This window comes from Bufo gargarizans, chromosome 5 (genome assembly GCF_014858855.1).
Source record: "Bufo gargarizans isolate SCDJY-AF-19 chromosome 5, ASM1485885v1, whole genome shotgun sequence".
NCBI lineage: Eukaryota > Metazoa > Chordata > Amphibia > Anura > Bufonidae > Bufo > Bufo gargarizans.
In genome coordinates this window covers 347,318,289-347,338,685 of record NC_058084.1, presented here as the reverse complement: position 1 = coordinate 347,338,685, position 20,397 = coordinate 347,318,289, and the positions used below count along the sequence as shown (strand labels likewise).

The window sequence follows — 20,397 nt, the reverse complement described above, 5'->3', positions numbered from 1 at the left end:
TTCACTTATCTTTCTTATCTTTTTGCTAGTAAGGCTGAAAAAAGGCATCATAAATATTATCAAGGTAAACCTATAACCCTACAGTGTAGATGAAGTGAAAAGCAAAAATATCTTATGAGAGGTTGACATTAGTGCGAAAATGCAGACTCAAAACGTGACAAGTAATAATAAATCCTCAGATCAATGACCCATCTCAAGAAATCTAGTCCTATAACTTGTAATATTATATCATTTTCAAGCTCCTCTTGAACGCCTTCATTGAATCAACCATCACAAGATCCTGTGGCAGACTTCCTTAGTCTCAATAGTACAGAAACGCAGTCTATTATGAGAGTCTTGTTAGAATAGACAGCATTCTCCAGATTTCTTATCAAGTGCTTGTTTTTTTTATTGAAAATAAGTCATCCAACTGAAGCCAAAGCAACTTTTTAGGCTACTTTGAGTCACAATAGAAAAAAAAAAAAAGTTTCCAAATACTTTTACGATGGCTAGTTGATAAAACAATGGGTGTTCCTCTCCCCATTTTATTATATATTTGAAAACTTAAAGGGAACCTGTCACAGGGATTTTGTGTATAGAGCTGAGGACATGGGTTGCTAGATGGCCGATAGCACATCCGCAATATCCAGTCCCCATAGCTCTGTGTGCTTTTATTGTGTAAAAAAAACCGAATTGATACATATGCAAATTACCCTGAAATGAGTCCTGTACATGAGAGGAGTCAGGGACAGGACTCGTCTCAGGATAATTTGCATATGTATAAAATCTGGGTTTTTTACACAATAAAAGCACACAGAGCTATAGGGATTGGGTATTGCGGATGTGCTAGCAGCAATCTAGCAAACCACGTCCTCAGCTCTATACACAAAATCCCGGTGACAGGTTCCTGTTAAAGAGTTTCCATTAAGAACGTTTATCATTAACTCCAGGCTCATCTGCCACTCCATTCAGGCTTGTACTCAATGCTGGATCGTCAGGAACATAGTCCTAGCCACCATGCAAGTTCAAGTGGTGGAGATCCCAGCAATCATATACTTAATCACTTAGCCTACGTGAGAATGATAACAAGCTTTTTTCATACAGTGCCAATATATTCTATACCATGTTACAATTTAGAGGGAACATACACAATGTAAATCAGACATTACAGCTTAACTAATAATTAAAACAAAAGGAATGAGGACCATGCTCGCAATAAGGATGACACAAGAGGTAAAGGAGCTTGTTTTGTACAATGGTCCAGACATCTCATACTCAATAGGGTAGTGCACATATAACTGCATGAGCCAGCCACCTGGCAATATCTGTAAGTATACAGATATAAAGTGCATTCGGTTTAATGAATGTGGGGGATGAGGTTCTGAAGAAAAATTATAAACTGATGAGTCCGTTTATAAAATGTGATAGGCCTGCCTAAAAATATTTTATTTTACAGCATGCTTAAAAAGTCGGAATTAGACTTACCGGTAATTCAATTTCCACGAGATCACCACGACGGCTACAAGGAGATTGACCCCTGACCTCTGTAGGGGCAGGAACAGAGAGAGGGTTTAAATCCCCCCCTCCCACCACCAGCACCAGTGTGTCCAAAATTACAGAGACAGAAAAAAGGTGGTGAGAACAAACATAATAAACCAAGAGGGTATTACTTCATAACCTCCCAGGTAAGGCTAAAGGAAGGGTAGGGAATATATGTGCCGTCGTGGTGATCTCGTGGAAATTGAATTACCGGTAAGTCTAATTCCGGCTTTCCACTTCATCACCACGACGGCTACAAGGAGATATAAAAAATTATAGCTTAGGGGGGGACGACCGCCTGAAGGACTTTTCGTCCAAAAGACAAGTCTGAGCTAGATAGGTCTAACCTATAGTGTTTTGTAAAGGTGTGGATGTTAGACCACGTAGCGGCTTTACAAATGTCTTCAAGGGAAGCTCCGGCCCGTTCTGCCTGGGAGGAGGACATAGCCCGGGTAGAGTGAGCTCTTAAATTTGAGGGGCAAGACAGGTCTTGGGACTCGTAAGAAATGGAAATGGAGTCTTTTATCCACCGTGCTAGAGAGGATCTGGAGGCTTTTAGACCCTTATTCTTCCCCGAGAAGAGGACAACCAGGTTATTGGATCTACGGAAACCTTTTGACACTTCAAGATACCGTAAGACAGAGCGTCTTACGTCTAGAGAGTGGAAGTTAGATTCCCTATCGTTAGAGGGATTATTGCAAAAGGAGGGTAAGACTATCTCCTGGTTTCGGTGGAAGTCCGATACTACCTTAGGCAAGAAACCCGGATCCAATTTAAGAATAATCCTATCATCGGTGATACGGAGATAGGGTTCCTGTATCGATAATGCTTGGATCTCGCCTACCCTTCTTGCGGACGTGATGGCCACCAAGAAAGCAGTTTTAAACGACAGATGTTTGATGGAACAATCAAATAGGGGTTCAAATGGAGCGAGAGTTAAGCCAGTGAGTACCACGTTAAGGTCCCAGCTGGGGATCCTAGATTTTAGAGAGGGACGTAGACGGGAGGCAGCTTTCATGAATCTCCTGATCCAGTGATGACTGGCTATATCTCGATCAAAGAAGCAGGCTAGTGCCGAGACCTGTACCTTTAGGGTAGAGGGTCTGAGACCTAGTTCAAGTCCCTGCTGGAGGAAGTCCAAGATCTTCAAGAAATTGGGCGGCTCTAAGTTTGGGGCCGGGTTCCCCATCCATGTACAGAATCTCTTCCAAATTTTTAGATAAATTGAGAAGGTAACCTTCTTCCTACTCGCTTTAAGGGTAGTTATCACTTGGTCCGAGAGCCCCTGTGACCTCAACTTCTGGACCTCAGGATCCAAGCTGACAACTTGAGGAAGCTTGGGTCTGGATGTAGTATTGGGCCTTGGTGAAGCAGGTCCCTCCTGGCAGGAAGAGGCCATGGGTCCTCTACTGATAGATTCCTTAGAGCAGGAAACCAGCTCCTCTTCGGCCAATAGGGAGCTATCAGGATTAGTGTCGTATCTTCTAGGTAGAGTTTCTGGATTATCCTGGGAAGTAGAGGCAATGGTGGGAACGCATAACTGAGATCCCAGTCCCAACGAATTGTGAGCGCATCCAACGCCCAGGGATTGTCCCGTGGGTTTAACGAACAGAACGTCGGTACCTTTGCGTTGCTTTTGGATGCGAACAGATCCACCTGTGGAGTGCCCCATCTTTCTGCCAGTAGCTGGAACACTTCTGGATTCAAGGACCACTCTGTCTGGTCTATCGACTGGCGACTGAGATAGTCCGCTTCCACGTTCAGTATCCCTTTTAAGTGGATTGCGGAGATGGAATTCACGTGGGATTCTGCCCAGTTGAAGATCTTCTTTGTAATAGACATCAGTTTCTCCGATCTCGTGCCCCCCTGGTGAGATAGGTACGCCACCGTCGTCGTGTTGTCTGAAAGAATCTTTACGTGTTGACCCCTCAGAAGTATCTCTGCGGTTTTCAGGGCTTTCCAGACCGCTTCTAGTTCCCTGAAATTGGAGGACTGAGAGCGGATAGTTGGGGTCCAGGAACCCTGAAACCAACGGTCTCCCACTGTCGCTCCCCATCCTTTCTCGCTTGCGTCTGTAAGTACCTGAATGTAGGGGATTTTCTCCCAAACGACCCCCAAGGACAGATTGCTTGTGTTTTTCCACCAATCTAGGGAGGTTTTTACTGCCAGAGGGATCAGGACCTTCTGATCCAAGGAGGCCTGCTGTCTGTTCCAAGCTCTGAGGATCCACGACTGGAGGGATCTGAAGTGGGACTGGCTCCATGGGACGGACGTGATGCAGGACGAGAGAAGACCCAGGAGGCTCATAGCTTCTCTTATAGGACAGGACCTCCTGTGCTGGAATCGTCGGACCTTTAATTGAAGGTTTCTGACCTTGTCTGGCGGAAGGAAGGTATGTTGTGTTCGGGAATCCAGGATAACACCCAGGAACTGGATAGTGCTGGAGGGCACCAGGTTTGATTTCTTCAAGTTCACCAACCAACCCAGATCCTGAACGAGAGACAGAAAGGTTTGTAGGTCTCTTCTGAGTTCTTTCTCTGAATTGCCAATTAGGAGGAAATCGTCCAGGTACGGTATGATCACCAGTCCCTTGTGTCTCAAGAAGGCCATCATCTCGACTACCAGCTTTGTAAACACTCTGGGTGCAGATGATATCCCAAAGGGAAGGGCCGTAAACTGGTAGTGACGGGTTACCCTCTTGTGGTCCTGGATGGCGAACCTCAAGAACCTTTGTGACTCTGGATGAATTGGGACGTGATAGTATGCGTCCTGAAGGTCTACTGAGCACATCAGGGCATTCCTCTTTATCAACGGAATCAGGGATTTCAGGGATTCCATCCTGAACTTTCGATAGATGACAAATTTGTTCAGGGCTTTCAGATTTATGATTGTACGGAAAGAGCCTTCTTTTTTCTCTACCAAAAACAGGTTTGAGTAGAAACCTTGTTTTTGCTGTGTTGGCGGGACTTGTACTATTACGTCCGTTGCCAGAAGGCTTTGAATTCCTTCCAGAATCTTTCCGCGTACTTTGGGGGAATGTGGGTTGGTAACAATGAAGCGGTTTGGGGGAGATGAAGAGAGTTCGATCCGGTACCCGGATCTTATGATGTCCCGGACCCAAGGGTTCGGGGTAATGGACTCCCAAGGAGTCAGAAAATTCTTCAATCTCCCCCCCACTCTGACGTCATTGTTTATCCGAGGGTTTACTCTGGGAGCAGGAGGGGTTATTCCTACCCCTGCCCCCTTTGGGGTAACTCCAGCGTCCTGACTTCCCTTTACCCTTAAAGGGATTGTTCTGGCTAGTGGGGGCCCGAAAGGGATATTTCCTTTTGTAGGGTCTCTCTTCTGGGAATCCCTTTTTCTTGTCAGCCGCTTTCTCCAGGATACGGTCTAGGACAGGGCCAAAGACGTATTCCCCTGAGAACGGGATGGAGCAAAGCTTCATCTTTGATGTGTTGTCGCCCGACCAGCTTTTCATCCATAGGGCGCGACGGGCCGCATTGGAGAGTCCCGCGTCCTTTGCAGCGAATCTGACCGATTCCGCTGAGGTGTCAGCCATAAATGCTGTGGCGGATTTTAACAGGGGGAGGGATCTCAAGATCTCATCCCTAGGAGTATTATCTCTGATACGAGATTCCAGTTCCTCTAGCCACAGTTTCATGGATCTTGCAACTGAGGTAGCTGCGATGTTTGTTTTTAAGATAAGCATCGCTGCTTCCCATGATTTTTTTAAGAGGCTATCTGCCTTCCTGTCCATGGGATCACGCAGTTGAGAGGTGTCTTCAAAGGGCAAGGCAGTCTTTTTATTGACCTTTGCGACCTGAATATCGATTTTCGGTGTTTCACTGAAGATTTTAACTTCGTCCGTGTCAAACAACAGCCGGTTTTTAAAGGACCTGGACACCCCCAACCTCTTTTCTGGGTTGGACCACTCGTCCAACACCATATCCCGTATGTTCTCATTGATTGGGAACACCCGGGTTTTTTTAACCCTGAGTCTCCCAAACATCTCATCCTGGACTGAGTGTGCTTTAGGGGTTTCTTCGACCCCCATAGTGGCCCGGACTGCCCTTAGCAGGTCTGGCATCTCGTCCAAGGAGAAGCAGAATCTTTGATCTGATTCTGAAGTCTCAAGATCAGAGGAGACCGCCTCGTCCTCCCGTGTTCTGGAGGACGAGGCCTCCTCCTCTATAATCTCTGGATCAGATAGGGAAGGGGATGGGCCCCTATGTCTTTTTGAAGGGGGTGCATCCCTAGGTAAAGGTATCTGGGATAAGGAGGTTTTAACTTCCTCATGGATCATGGACCTTAGATCTTTAAGGAAAGAAGGCTGTTCCTCGGCGATCACATTAGATATGCAGTCCTTACAAAGCTTTTTACGGTAGTCGTCCGGTAGCCGTTTGAGGCAGGACACACATTTGGACTGTTTTTTGATCTTTTTCTGAGCCTCCTTAGTGACCTGGGGAGAACAACCCTTATTAGCTATGGTAAGTACACATGCTAACAGCAGGTTATAGCCCCAAGCCAGAGATGTGGAGGAGGAGGAACAAGCAACCTGGTACAGTGTATAGACAAGTACAGGGTAAAGGAAGAAGCGCTTCCCCACAGGGGACTTACTACAGGCGGCACAGAAGGGTCTCCAGGGGAGCGGGGTTCAGCCGACATGACTGCACGCTGGCTCCGATGTACGCCGGTACACTGAGACATTCGGCGCTGCTGCGCGCGAAAATTTGACTCGGAGACGCTTCTGAATGACGTCACTTCCTTCGGCACCCGGAAGTGACGACGGCCGTTATCCTGAAGCGCTTAGGCGCGCACCCGGCGATAGCCAAAACAGGCCCGGCGGGAGATCGCGACCGGGAGCAGGCTCACATATAATAATGGAGCGAGGCCTCCCTCCTTCGCCCCTGCCCAGCGTTAGTACGGAGACCGCAGGAGGGCAGGGGGAACACCCGGTAGGTGTCAGGAAGTTCCGCTTTCATCTTCATCTCCCCGCAGGGAGACTCTCTCTGCCCCTGTCCTCTGTAGGGACAGGAAACACTGGTGCTGGTGGTGGGAGGGGGGGATTTAAACCCTCTCTCTGTTCCTGCCCCTACAGAGGTCAGGGGTCAATCTCCTTGTAGCCGTCGTGGTGATGAAGTGGAAAACTGAAATCTGATTGTCTGGGGTAGCACACTCCACAGAACTGCTGCAGCACAAGAAATGTCAGGAGTGGGAGATTTAGATTATGGAGGGTGAAACTCTTAGATGGTTGGCAAGGCATGGAGCATTGTGGTAGACAAAAATAAGGGAGAAGATGTAAGGAGGGCCAGCACTGTGGATAGCTTGGTGGGTGAAAGCTATAAGTATAAACTGAATTCTAAAGTGAATGGGCAATCAATGCAGGCATAGGGTAGAGGCTGGCGTAGCAACGGGACAGAAAGAGGAGCCTGGCTGCTAGATGCAAGTGACGGGAAGGATGACCATTAGTAATAAGTTAAAGGGGTTGGCCCATCTAACACTGGCTAGGATATGCCACCAATGTCAGATAGGTGTGGGTCCCACCTCTAGGACCCACACCTATCTCTAAAACGAGGTCCCCAAAGTGAATGAAGGCGCACAGCACAAGCGTGGCCACCCTCCATTCCCTTCTGGAAATTTTTTGCCACTCCCATAGAGGTAAATGGAGAGAGGTGGCCATGCTTGCACCATGCACTCTCCATTCACTTCTGTGGGAGATCAGGAAATGGCTGAGCACACTTGCTCGGCTCTTTTCGGAAATCCCATAAATGTGAATGGAGATCAGGCTGCACATGCGAGGTGCGCTCTCCTTCACTTTAGGAGCCCCCGTTCTAGAGACAGGAGCAGGTCCCAGAGGTAAGACCTGCACCTACATAAGATTGGTGGCCTATCCTAGCTATAGGCTACCAATGTGCGAGATGCGCCAACCCCTTTGAAGAAATCAAGAGGAGGACAAATCAAATCAACAATAAGACTTTTGACCATTTCCAAATAAGTCACCCCTACTGATATGTCTGTTTTAGTAACTATATGTATTCCCCAGATAAAAAGAATTCTTGAAAATATTTTCTTAGAACTCTCAAAGTGTCTTTCTTCAGTTATTCCTACTAGAAATGTTTTAAAATTGTAAAATTACAACTGGATGTTACCATTCACCTTGTCAAAGGGGTGTGTCCCTATATAACTGACACTGGAAGCACTGATTGGACACTGTTAGTCGGTAGGGACACATCTGCAATGGGTAACACCCAACCGGCAATCTATTGAGTTTATTTAGGCTACCTTCACATCTGCGTTGCGCTGTCCGGTTTTGAGATCCAGCACAGGGTCTCCAAACCACAGCACAATGCTTCCCCCCATTCATTGTCAATAGGAACAAAACTGAAGAAAAAAAAAACGGAACGGAGGGCACCAGAATACATTAAGTTCCGGTTAAAGTTGCATTCCCATGCCGGACACAAAATTGCTCCAAGCAGCCGTTTTTGTGTGTGGCACAGGAAATGGAAGAAGGAGGATTCGGCACCAAAAACCATGTAAGTCAGTGGTCGCCGGACCCATATTTTTTTTGACCGTTTTCTTCATTTTCAATATAATACAACCACTCCAGAATTGTTATATCATGGGAAATATATCTATTGACTAAAGCAGACATGTCTTCTTTCAAGGGGGTTCTTCAAAAATTATTTTGACAAAAAACAATTAATATAGCAAAGAGAGAAAAGTGTGCTAGCATTATGGAACCAGTTGTTGAACTATATTGAACTAGAAAACATCATTACTCCTGGCCCTGTCACAGTGCAGAGGGTGCAGCAGTTGCAGAGAGAGCAGAGCCTCTAGGTGTAACGGTAATGCCCTCATTGCTCCTAGAGGTTCATTTGTATATATTAAAACATCATATATTTCTCAGCAATGCGGACGCATATGAACATGGGACCAACACAGATGCCTTCAGCTGCCAAGCGCACATGCAACAGGTCAGCCAGTTTGATAGATACAGATCTACTGACCGATGTCCTTTAATTTTTATGAAGTCATGTTACATTTAGAACCTTTTTGTGGAGGTATAATTATTGCACTGGGTCCAGAGGTACAAATTATATATTTTCCATAATTTATTAAAATATAATTATAAACCTTCGAAGAAACACCCAAAACAGATACTTTTATCCAAAAACAAAAGAAGATTTTTTTTTATTCGGGTTAATAATTATTAGAAAGATAGGGAAATAAATATACTGTATATTCTGGGCAGGAAAGTATTGGCTGCGTTTACTTTTCTCATAGATACACTCCCACAACTTGCTACCACTCAATTTTACAGTGTTAAGGATATTGATAAACCAATTACCACTGATGCAAAACAAATTTCTATTTTATCTCAATTACATTTTGACAAGGTAATAGCGCAGGATAGTTTACCAACTACACACTTCAATAAAACCTCAATTTCCAGAATGTTAATTAATAGACAGTCTAAGTATGAAATATAAACAGCCATCAGCATTTCTGTGCTGTACATATTAATCGTCAAGGCAAAATGCCATAATAATAAAAGCATATGCTGTGAAGATACGAGATGTTCAGCACCTGAAACTATGGATACTGGAAGCCTGTGCTAGCATTTCTCCTGCGGTGTTGCCATCAGTGTGTAAAGAGTGGGAGAAGAGGGTTGCATTGACAATCCAACACAATGGGCAGCACATTGAACACATTTTATAAGTGGTCAGAAACTTGTAAATAACTCATGAAAGAATAAAGTTACGTTGAAACCAAGCACACCATTGTTTTTCTTGTGAAATTCCCAATAAGTTTGATGTGTCACATGACCCTCTTCCTATTGAAAAAACTAAAGTTGGATTCAAAATGGCCGACTTCAAAATGGCCGCCATGGTCACCACCCATCTTGAAAAGTTTCCCCCCTCACATATACTAATGTGCCACAAACAGGAAGTTAATATCACCAACCATTCCCATTTTATTAAGGTGTATCCATATAAATGGCGCACCCTGTAGTTACAAATAAGGTTTTGGGCTATAATAATCAAAAATAACTTTCTGAATAGTGCAAACTTTTTTAACCCCTTAACAATGCAGCCATTTTTTTTTTCCTCCCCGCCCTCCAATAACAGTAACTCTACATTTTAGTCACATAGGTGTATGAGGACTTGTTATTTTGTGGGACCAGTTGTATTTTTTTAAAAGCATAATTTAATTTATCCTTTCATTCAGGAAAAAAACTACTTTGGGGAGAAGCTAAAAACAAACACGCAGTTTCACTACTTTTATAAAGTAGTTTGTTCAATAAAAGTATCCTCGTTTTCAGTGCACAGTGATCCTTGATCGGATCAGGTCCATAAGGCTAGGTCTACACAATGACATTTCTCGCAACACTTTTTATAATGATAGTCTATGGTGTCGCACTGCGACAGTCGCAAAAAACCCATTCAAAATTGATTTTTCTGCAACTGTTGCGTCGCAGTCACAGCATGTCGCAGTGTGACACCATAGACTATCATTATAAAAAAAAAATTGTGACATTGGTGCGACACATGTTGCAGTGTAGTTGTGCCCTGTGTCGCGCGACACATGTCGTTGTGTAGACCTAGCCTTACAGCAATACCAAACCTGTGTACACTCATTAACAAAATAATAAGGAAACAAGGAACAAAAGGGAGATGTTAAATTTGAATGACACTTTCTATGTGTGAATGTAATGATCTATGTAAATGATTACAATATTGGAGCAAAAGGATAAGTATATTGGGGACAACTGTACAATTGAAAGTCTGGATAAAAGAGGAGATACAGTGGAACATGGAGGCATACAGGTTCTATACAATATCCTGCTGCACATTTTCCCACAGATGATGCAGCTCAGCCTGTAAATTCTGCACACTTGTGGGTTGTCAAAGCAGGGGTCCAAGCTCATCCTATAAATGCTCAATTGGCGATAAATTTGGTGACTTTAGCAGGCCAAGGAAGAGGCGAGGCAAGACATGTGGCCGCAGGATGTCCTGCACATACCACTGAGCTGTGTCCCTCATATCACTACTAGGGATCAACTCATATGTGATGGCTCTCCAGATCACCACACCAGCAGTTGGGGCAGTGTGTCACTTAATAGCAAAGGCAGGATTGAAGCGTTCATCACAAGTCCTCTATACTACAACCCAACCATCGTCGTTGGATCCCAAAGAGAACTTGGATTTGTCGCTAAAGACGATACGCTTCCAGTCCGTAGTAGTTCAGGTTTCTCATTCACGACACCACTGCAAATAAGGGCATGTAATGGGCGCCATGATTGCAAATTTTCTTCTGCTAAGAGACTGGACACCACAGGGTAGACACTGTGGTGTATGATGAAGGTGTAAACATTGTCTGTGGGAGCTGCTCATGCTTGTCGGTGGATCAAATAATCCTCTACTGGTGGTGTCTGGGCCACCCAGAGCCGGTTCGTTGTGTGTGTGTGTGTTCCTTCACGTCCTCACTGAGTACATGAAAGAGGCATGTCTAGCAGATCTCTCACCAAAAAATACCTTACCCAAAAGTAGCCTCTGAGAGACTTTTTATAGGGCAGCAGGGGAAGCACTTTTAAGGTCCGGCTATACGGTGACATGTGTAGCGTGACATTTCATGTAATGCATTTCAATGGTGTCGCAAAAAGGCATGTCACAACTGCGACGCTATAGTCGCAAAAAATCCATCCACATAGCGACATCATTGTCGCCAGACCCCTTTGTGTTGCGTGAAACATGTCGCCGTACAGAAAGACTCTTAGGCTAGGTTCACACGGGCGTTGCGGGAAAACGCGCAATTTTTAAGCGCGTGTGCAAAGTGTTTTAATGCGTTTTGCACGCGCGTGAGAAAAATCGGAATGTTTGGTACCCAGACTTCTTCACAGAAGTTCGGGTTTGGGATCGGTGTTGTGTAGATTTTATTATTTTCCCTCATGATGGACCATGTGATGAGCGCAGTGACGTCACCAAAGGTCCTTTTCCTCCCAGGTCCTCAAACAAGAAAGAAGACGAGCCGGGCTGCGCGAACAAGTAGATGAGGAGAGTTTAATTATTATTTTTTTAACCCCTCTATCGCTAGTTTACTTAGCATTCTGTATTAAGAATGCTATTATTTTCCCTTATAACCATGTTATAAGGGAAAATAATAAAGATCGGGTCCCCATTCCAATCGTCACCTAGCAACCATGCGTGAAAATCGCTCCGCATCCGCACTTGCTTGCGATTTTCACGCAGCCCCATTGCGTTGCGTGAAAAAACGCACAATATAGAGCATGCAGCTATTTTCACGCAATGCATAAGTGATGTGTGAAAATCACCGCTCATCTGAACAGCCCCATTGAAGTGAATCGGTCCAGTTTCAGTGCGGGTGCAATGAGTTCACCTCACGCATTGCACCCGCGTGGAATTCTCACCCGTGTGAAAGGGGCCTTAAGCCCTCTTGTGGCGAGACCCAGTGTCTAATCAGAACACAGCTGTAATCATTTACATATTTGCTTCATTCTTATTTTTTTAATCAATAAGTGTACTTTTTCTTATGCGTTACTATATAAAAAAAAAAGGAAAAAAACAAAAAATAAATAAATTGATTTGTGATTTTTATATTTATATATAGTTACATAGTCGATATGGTTGAAAAAATACATAAGTCCATCAAGTTCAACCAAGGGATAGGTGGGGACAGGAATCCCAGAAGGAAGTGAGACTTAGATTTCTACATGTTTTCATAACCATTAATGTCATTTACTTTAAATAATTAATTTAAACCCTTTTTAAAACTGTCCCCTGTTCCTGCTGTGACCACGTCCTGAGGAAGTCTATTCCACAGATTGACAGTTATTACAGTAAAGAAGCTTTGACGCTTCTGGAGACTGAACTTTTTCTTCTCCAGTCAGAGGCAGTGCCCCCTTGTCTTTTGAGGGCAATTGACATGGAACAGTTTTTCACCGTATTTTTTGTATGACCCATTTATATACTAATCATGTCCCCCCTTAGACGTCTCTTCTCAAAACTAAATAAATTCAATAATTTTCATCTTTCTTCATAACTAAGACCCTCCATGCCTCTTATCAGTTTAGTCGCTCTCCTCTGTACTTTTTCCAGCTGCAGTGCATCCTTTCTATGGACTGGTGCCCAGAACTGGACTGCATATTCTAGATGAAGCCGCACCAATGCTTTGTAAAGTGGTAATATTACACCCCTGCCCCGGAAGTCCATGCCTCGTTTAAAGCATGACCATATCCTGGTGGCCTTAGAAGCAGCTCATTGTAGATTAAATAACAGCATTCAATGTCAAGGACACCTAAATCCTTCTCTATAAGTGACTCTCCCAGTGTGACATCACCTAGGACATTTGAATCACGGACATTATTACTACCAAATTGCATAACTTTACATTTATCCACATTGGGCATCAACTTGGCAAATGAGGTTCAATCACTCAGAGCGTTCAAGTCAACTTGTAGTTTGTGGACATCTTCCATAGACTGTACAGTACTACACAGCTTAGGCTACATTCACACTAGCGTTCGGGTGTCCGCTTGTGAGCTCCGTTTGAAGGGGCTCACAAGCGGACCTGAACGCTTCCATCCAGCCCTAATGCATTCTGAGTTGATGCGGATCCGCTCAGAATGCATCAGTCTGGCAGCGCTCAGCCTCCGCTCCGCTCAGCAGGCGGACACCTGAACGCTGCTTGCAGCGTTCGGGTGTCCGCCCGGCCGTGCGGAGGCAAGCGGATCCGTCCAGACTTACAATGTAAGTCAATGGGGACGGATCCGTTTGAAGATGACACAATATGGCTCAATCTTTAAACGGATCCGTCCCCCATTGACTTTCAATGTAAAGTCTGGACGGATCCGTTCAGGCTACTTTCACACTTAGAATTTTTTTTTACAGTATAATGCAGACGGATCCGTTCTGAACGGATCCACCGTCTGCATTATATGAGCGGATCCGTCTCAGACGGATCCGCTCTGAACGCAAGTGTGAAAGTAGCCTTAGTGTCATCTGCAAAAATAGATATGGTGCTATTAATCCCGTCCTCAATATCATTAATACATAAATTAAATAATAGAGGGCCCAGCACTGAACCTTGGGGTACACCACTTATAACCCAGGACCATTCTGAATAGGAATCATTGACCACAACTCTCTGGACGCGGTCCTTCAGCCAGTTTTCAATCCAATACTTTCCAAGCCTATAGGTCTATAATTACCTGTGGAGGACCTAGGTCCTTTTTTGAATATGGGCACCACATTTGCCTTGCGCTAATCACTTGGCACTGGACCAGTACCTAGAGAATCTTAAAAAATTATAAACAGGGGCACAGCAATGACTGAACTGAGCTCTTTGAGCACTCTTGGGTGTAATCCATCTGGACCCAGAGCCTTGTTTATATTTACCTTATTTAACCTATCTTGGACCATATCTACATATCCCCCCCCCCCCCCTTCTTTACCATTATTTAGGGACCTAACTGCTCAGACCGTGTTTTTTTTTTAGCATTTATTTTAAAGAATTTTTGGGGATTTGTTTTGCCCTCTTTTGCCAACTGCTGTTCGTTTTGTATTTTTTCCTAATTTTATCTCCTTTTTACAGATTTTATTAAGCCCTTTTCAATTTTCAAACGCTACAGCTGACCCCTCAGATTAGAATTTTTTAAATGCCTTTTTTTGCCCTTTTACAGTAGCTGTTAGCCATGGGGGGGGGGGGGGGGGGGGGTTGGGGGAGGTTGCAGAGGTGTTTGATTTTAGCCGTTTATACATGTTACCTAAAATAATAAATTTTTCGGTGCAATTACTCAATGTGGATTTAAAGCTCTCCCATTTATCCGCAGTATTAGGCCTCTTGCACACGACCATATGGCATATGACGTCCGTGTGCATTCAGTTTTTTTGCGAAACAGCTGGTCCCCAATAAAACAGTACTATCCTTGTCCGTTATGCAGACAATAATAGGACATGTTCTATCTTTGAACGGAAAAACAGAAATACGGAAACAGAAGGCATACGGAGTACCTTCATGTTTTTTTACGGATCCATTGAAATGAATGGTTCCGTATATGGAACACAAAAAAAACAGAAAGTAAACGGGGAAAAAAACAAAACGTTTGTGTGCAAGAGGCCTTATTATGTGACAGTAGCTGCTCCCAGTCTATGCCCTGAAATGCTGACCTCAACCCAGGGAAATTAGCTTTTTTAAAATTCTGTGTCTTTGCTCTGCCTGACAGAGTATTTTTCTTATAGTTTAGGGGGGAATCTACATAGTTTTTTTTGTGGGGCGAGTTGTAACTTTCTTTGGTACTGTTTTGGGGTACATACGACTTATTGAGCACTTTTTCCTTTTTTTTTTTTTTCCAGGGAAAGAGGCCGAACTACGAAGATTTAGGCAGCTTGATTTTTTATCCGTTATGGCTTTCAGGGTTCAGGTCAAATACTTTTAAATTTTAATAGTTCAGACATTCTCAGATACTGCAATAATAATCATCTTTATTTTTTGTTCATTCTTATAAAAAAGGTGAATGTGATGCGATTAGAATTTTTTATACTTCAAAAAAAATATTTTTACACTTTCATTTTTAGTCCTCTTAAGGCACTTGGCCATGCAATTGTTTGACCACTTTAGTATTGCAGGTTATGGTGATTGTGAAGTCTTCCTATTAAAGGGGTTCTGCAGTTTGTTTAAACTGATGATCTATCCTCTGGATAGATCATCAGCATCTGACCGGCGGGGGTCCGACACCCGGGACCCCCACCGATCAGCTGTTTGAGAAGGCAGTGGAGCTCCAGAAGTGCCACGGCCTTCTCACTGTTTACCACTGGTCCAGTGACGTCCCAACTAGTATCAACTGGCCTGGGCGGGGCTAAGCTCCATTCGAGTGAACGAAGCTTAGCCGCGCCCAGGCTAGTTTATACTAGTCGTGACGTCACTGGCCAACAGTAAACCGTGAGAAGGCAGTGGCGCTGATGGAGCGCCGCTGCCTTCTCAAACAGCTGATCGGCGGGGGTCCCGGGTGTCGGACCCCCGCCAGTCAGATGCTGATGATCTATCCAGAGGATAGATCAGCAGTTTAAACAAACTGCAGAACCCCTTTAAGCCCTGCCACCACAAATCCGTAGGGGTTTTAATCTACCCTGTCCTCTGTATGAAACATAATTATATTGTACATACCTGATTCCAAGATTCATTGTTTCTGCTGTACCAATCATGCCAATAGCTAAAAGCATGTTGTTGCAAATTTTTGCTGCCTGAAAATACATTTAAATAGTTTTTAGTAAGTAAAAGACAAAACGACCATGTAACTAAGCCACAACACAAAGTACTATAAGCAAATAAATCATACCTGCCCTGTCCCAATCTCTCCACAGTAGATCACATTGGCTCCCATACAAGTCAAAAGTTCCTTTGCTGCATCAAATTCTTGTTCAACGCCACCAACCATAAATGTGAGGTTCCCAGATCTGGCTGCACCAACACCTAGTAGCAAAAGACAATGTTAAACAATCAGTACAGCATATACGCAAATCTGAAGCCAATTGCCCACATTTATGAAGTCATAATCCATGATTGTACGCATAAAAGAGGCACAGAGTAGAACATAGCGTTGGTCTAAAGTTTTTGGTGGACACGAGGACACATTTTCAGCTCAAACCAAGTGAACAAATAGGTGGTATAAACTAGACTAGAAAGCCTAAGGTCAATGTGAATTGAATTATCTAGACAGTTGGGAACACTGGCCTAAGTGGAAGACCCATTTCTAATATTTTATTACACTTTATTAATGCTCCAGTACTGACCTGTGATTGTGACTCTCAGGATAAGCTACAGTATACTCAGGATAGGTCATCAGTATCTGATCGTGGGAGTCCAACACCTGGGATCACAGCCAATTAGCTACCTGAAAAGTCTCCGGCACTCCTGTGAGCACTGTGGCCTTCTCGCAGTTCAACAAACACAGCACCGTACATTGTTTAGCGGCTCTACTTGGTATCACAGCTCAGCTGCATTCTCTCTAAAGGGGCTGAGCTGCGCCTAGGCCACGTGACTGATGAACGTTTCATCACTGGCCTAGGGAAAGCTGAGAGAAGGGTGTAGCGCTAGTGCAAGCACCATTGCCCTCTCGAACAGTTGATCGGCGGGGGTCCTGGGTGTCGGACACCTACCGATTAGATACTGATGACCTATCCTGAGGATAGGTCATCAGTATCAAAATCTCGGAAAACCCCTTTACACGTTTATACTCATCTCAAACATTGGTGGCATATCACTAGGCTATCGTATATTGTAAATACCTGATGCCAAGATTCATGGTTTCTGCTGCACCAATCATGCTAATAGCTAAAAGGAGATAGGAGTGGATCCCACCTCTGGGAGCCGCTCCTGTCTCTAGAGTGGGTCCTCGAAGTGAAGGAGCGCCCATTCACTGTTAAGCATGCTCAGCCATTTTCAGAAGTCCCATAGCTGTGAACAGAAAGCGCACTGCGTATAAATGGCCACCTACCCCCTCACCGCTATTGGACTGCCGGAAATAGCCGAGCCAGTACTTTTGGAACTCCGATAGTGGTGACTAGAGAGTGGCAGCACTTGCGTGGTGTGCACTCCTTCACGGTATCTGTTCTAGAGTTAGGAGTGGGTCCAAGTGGTGGGACATGCACCTATCTGACATTTGTGGCATATCCTAGTGATATGCCACCAGTGTCTAACATAGGAATACCATTTAAATCTCAAGTAAACATTTTATTATCATCATTAAAATGAGTTTCCTACCCAATACAAATTTAAAGAAATACGATTATGTAAAAATGTTCCACACGGCTTAAGAATAGTGACCTAAAGTAGATGAAAATTACAATATGTTATAATATATATATATATATATATATATATATATATATGAAATAGTGTGCGGTGTAAGGGCTACAGCTTACGAACTGACCAGCCCCCTCGGCAGATATCATTAAAAAAAAAAAAATAATATATATATATATATATATATATATATATATATATATATATATATATATATACATACATACACACACACACACATACATACATACATACACACACACATATATATATATATATATACACACACACACATATACACCGTCATGGCCATAAATGTTGGCACCCCTGAAATTTTTCAAGAAAATGATGTATTTCTCACAGAAAAGTATTGCAATAACATGTTTTGCTAAACACATGTTTATTCCGTTTATGTGTATTGGAACAAAACCAAAAAAGGGAGAAGAAAAAGCAAATTAGACATAATGTCACACCAAACTCCAAAAATGGGCTGGACAAAATTATTGGCACCCTTAACTTAATATTTGGTTGCACATCCTATAACCTATTCAGTCGATTCCTATAACCATCAATAAGCTTCTGCCACCTCTCACCCGGAATTTTGGTCCACTCTTCCTTAGCAAACTGCTCCAGGTCTCTTATTGAAAGGGCGCCTTTTCCCAACAGCAATTTTAAGATCTCTCCACAGGTGTTCAATGGGATTTAGATCTGGACTCATTGCTGGACACTTCAGAACTCTCCAGCGCTTTGTTGCCATCCATTTCTAGGTGTTTTTTGACTCATGTTTGGGGTTATTGTCCCAAGATCTCGGACCCAAACCCAGCTTTCTGACACTGGGCTCTACAATGTGACCCAAAATCCGTTGGTAATCCTCCGATTTCATGATGACTTGCACACATTCAAGGTACTCCGTGCCAGAGGCAGCAAAACAACCCCAAAACATCAATGAACCTCCACCATATTTCACTGTAGGTACTGTGTTCTTTTCTTTGTAGACCTTATTCCGTTTTCAGTAAACAGTAGAATGATGTGCTTTACCAAAAAGCTCTATCTTGGTCTCATTTGTCCACAAGATGTTTTCCCAGAAGGATTTTGGCTTACTCGATTTCATTTTTTCAAAATGTAGTCTTGCTTTTTTATGTCTCTGTTTCAGCAGTGGGGTTCTCGTGGGTCTCCTGCCTTAGTGTTTCATTTCATTTAAATGTCGACGGATAGTTTGCGCTGACACTGATGCTCCCTGAGCCTGAAGGACAGCTTGAATATCTTTGGAACTTGTTTGGGGCTGCTTATCCACCATCCGGACTATCCTGCGTTGACCTCTTTCATCAATTTTTCTCTTCCGTCCACGCCCAGGTGAGTTTAAAGGAGCATCACATGCTTGAAACAATCATATTTATCCACATTTTTGAAAGGGTGCCAATAATTTTGTCCAGCCCATTTTTGGAGTTTGGTGTGATATTATCTCCAATTAGCTTTTTTCCTCCCTTTTTTGTATTTGTTCCAATACACACAAAGGGAATAAACAGGTGTATAGCAAAACATGTGTCAATGAAATACTTTTCTGTGAGAAATACTGTCCTTAAATAGGCAGCTTGGCTCAGAAGCCATGTCTCTGTGTTGGTATCTGGGAGCCTTGTGTCTGGATAAAGGCTTGCTACCTGTTTGGTGTGGAAAAAAGGTTGGTGCTGCTATGAGCAAGGACTCTATGAGGCAGAATTGCCGCATGGTGTGAATTACCACCAACACCGCAAGGTGACTATTTGTTTCAATATGACTGCTTGTTTTGTCACTTGCCCAAAGTGTGAATAAAACACTGAACTGTTTGATCCAAAGAATTTGTTGTTGCCTCTATACTGCGTCCGCTAATCATGTCTACCACAGCGAGTCCCCACAATTGGTGGAGGCTGCGAGCAAGAGCAGTGAGGCTGGCGTGAACGCCAATATTTTTAGTTTCTGCATTTTTTCAGGCACGGTTGTATGTCGTACATTAAACCAGCTGTATTACCACCAGGGCCCCACGACAAAATGGAGGCTGTTGTGAAGGCCCTCATGGAGGCTAATATGCAGCAGCGAGAGACAAACCTGCAGCAACGCGAGGATAATAAGCAGTAGACTAACCAGTTGCTGCTACAACACGTGATGGCTTTGCAGACAGCAGGAGCAACCCAGAGCATCCACGATGCCCGGAAAGCAGTCAGTGCAGCGATTCTTAAGATGACCCCTGCAGACGACATCGAAACCTACCTGGCAATGTACGAAAAAGTGGCCATCAGGGAAAAGCTACCCCGTGACCAGTGGGCCGAGGTCGTCGCTTCATTTCTGGCATCCAATTCCCAGCAGGTGTATTTCGACTTGCCGGACGATCAAGCGGCCGACTACCAAAACGTAAAAAGGGTGAGATTTTGGCAAGACTGGGGGTGAATGTGTTGGATCGGGCCCAGCGGGTACATCAGTGGAGGTTTAAGCCGGCAGAGCATGCGAGGACTCAGTATTATTACTTACTCCACCTCTTACAAAAGTGGCTACAGCCTGATGTGCTGAGTCCCCCAGCTATGCTGGATAGACTATTGGCTGATATGTTCTGAAGAGCTTTGCCATACCCTCTCCAGCACTACATCGGTCAGGTGTCCCCTGGCAATGCCTTTGAGATGGTGGACCGGGTGGAACGCTATGAAGCTAACAGAAACCTAAAGGAGGGTTCTGTTGGGAGGGGGGGGGGGGGGGTCGGCAAACCCCAGAAATCTCCACCCCAGGCCCGGAGATTTGAGCCGATAAAACCTGCCCGGGATGTACCCATGGCAGACCTGGCTCCGATAGTCTGCTGGTGGTGTCAGGAGAGTGGCCATGTAAGGGCTGACTGTCCCCATCGAGTTGAGCCCATGGACACTAACTATGGCTACCGTCAGTCGTTATATGCCAGGAGGCTGTGTGCAACAGGTACCCCAGAGTCTCTAGATCACTTGTGCCAGGTGGAAGTGGGAGACACACTGGTGGAGGCTCTGCTAGACTGAGGGAGTCTGGTGACCCTAGTAAGGGCTACCCTGGTGCGGTCCACTG

The 20,397-nt window shown here is 44.3% G+C and overlaps 1 protein-coding gene across 1 annotated transcript in view; it reads right to left on the bottom strand.

The window, feature by feature from the left end:
• Window positions 1-20,397, bottom strand: part of HIBADH (3-hydroxyisobutyrate dehydrogenase) — a 170,035-nt gene that overhangs the window by 21,274 nt on the left and 128,364 nt on the right. The window contains exons 5-6 of the mRNA XM_044295118.1: window positions 15,875-16,008; window positions 15,703-15,779 (exon numbers count right to left, since the gene is read on the bottom strand). Coding sequence (XP_044151053.1) covers window positions 15,703-15,779; window positions 15,875-16,008 — 211 coding nt within the window. The remainder of the gene's footprint in view (window positions 1-15,702; window positions 15,780-15,874; window positions 16,009-20,397) is intronic.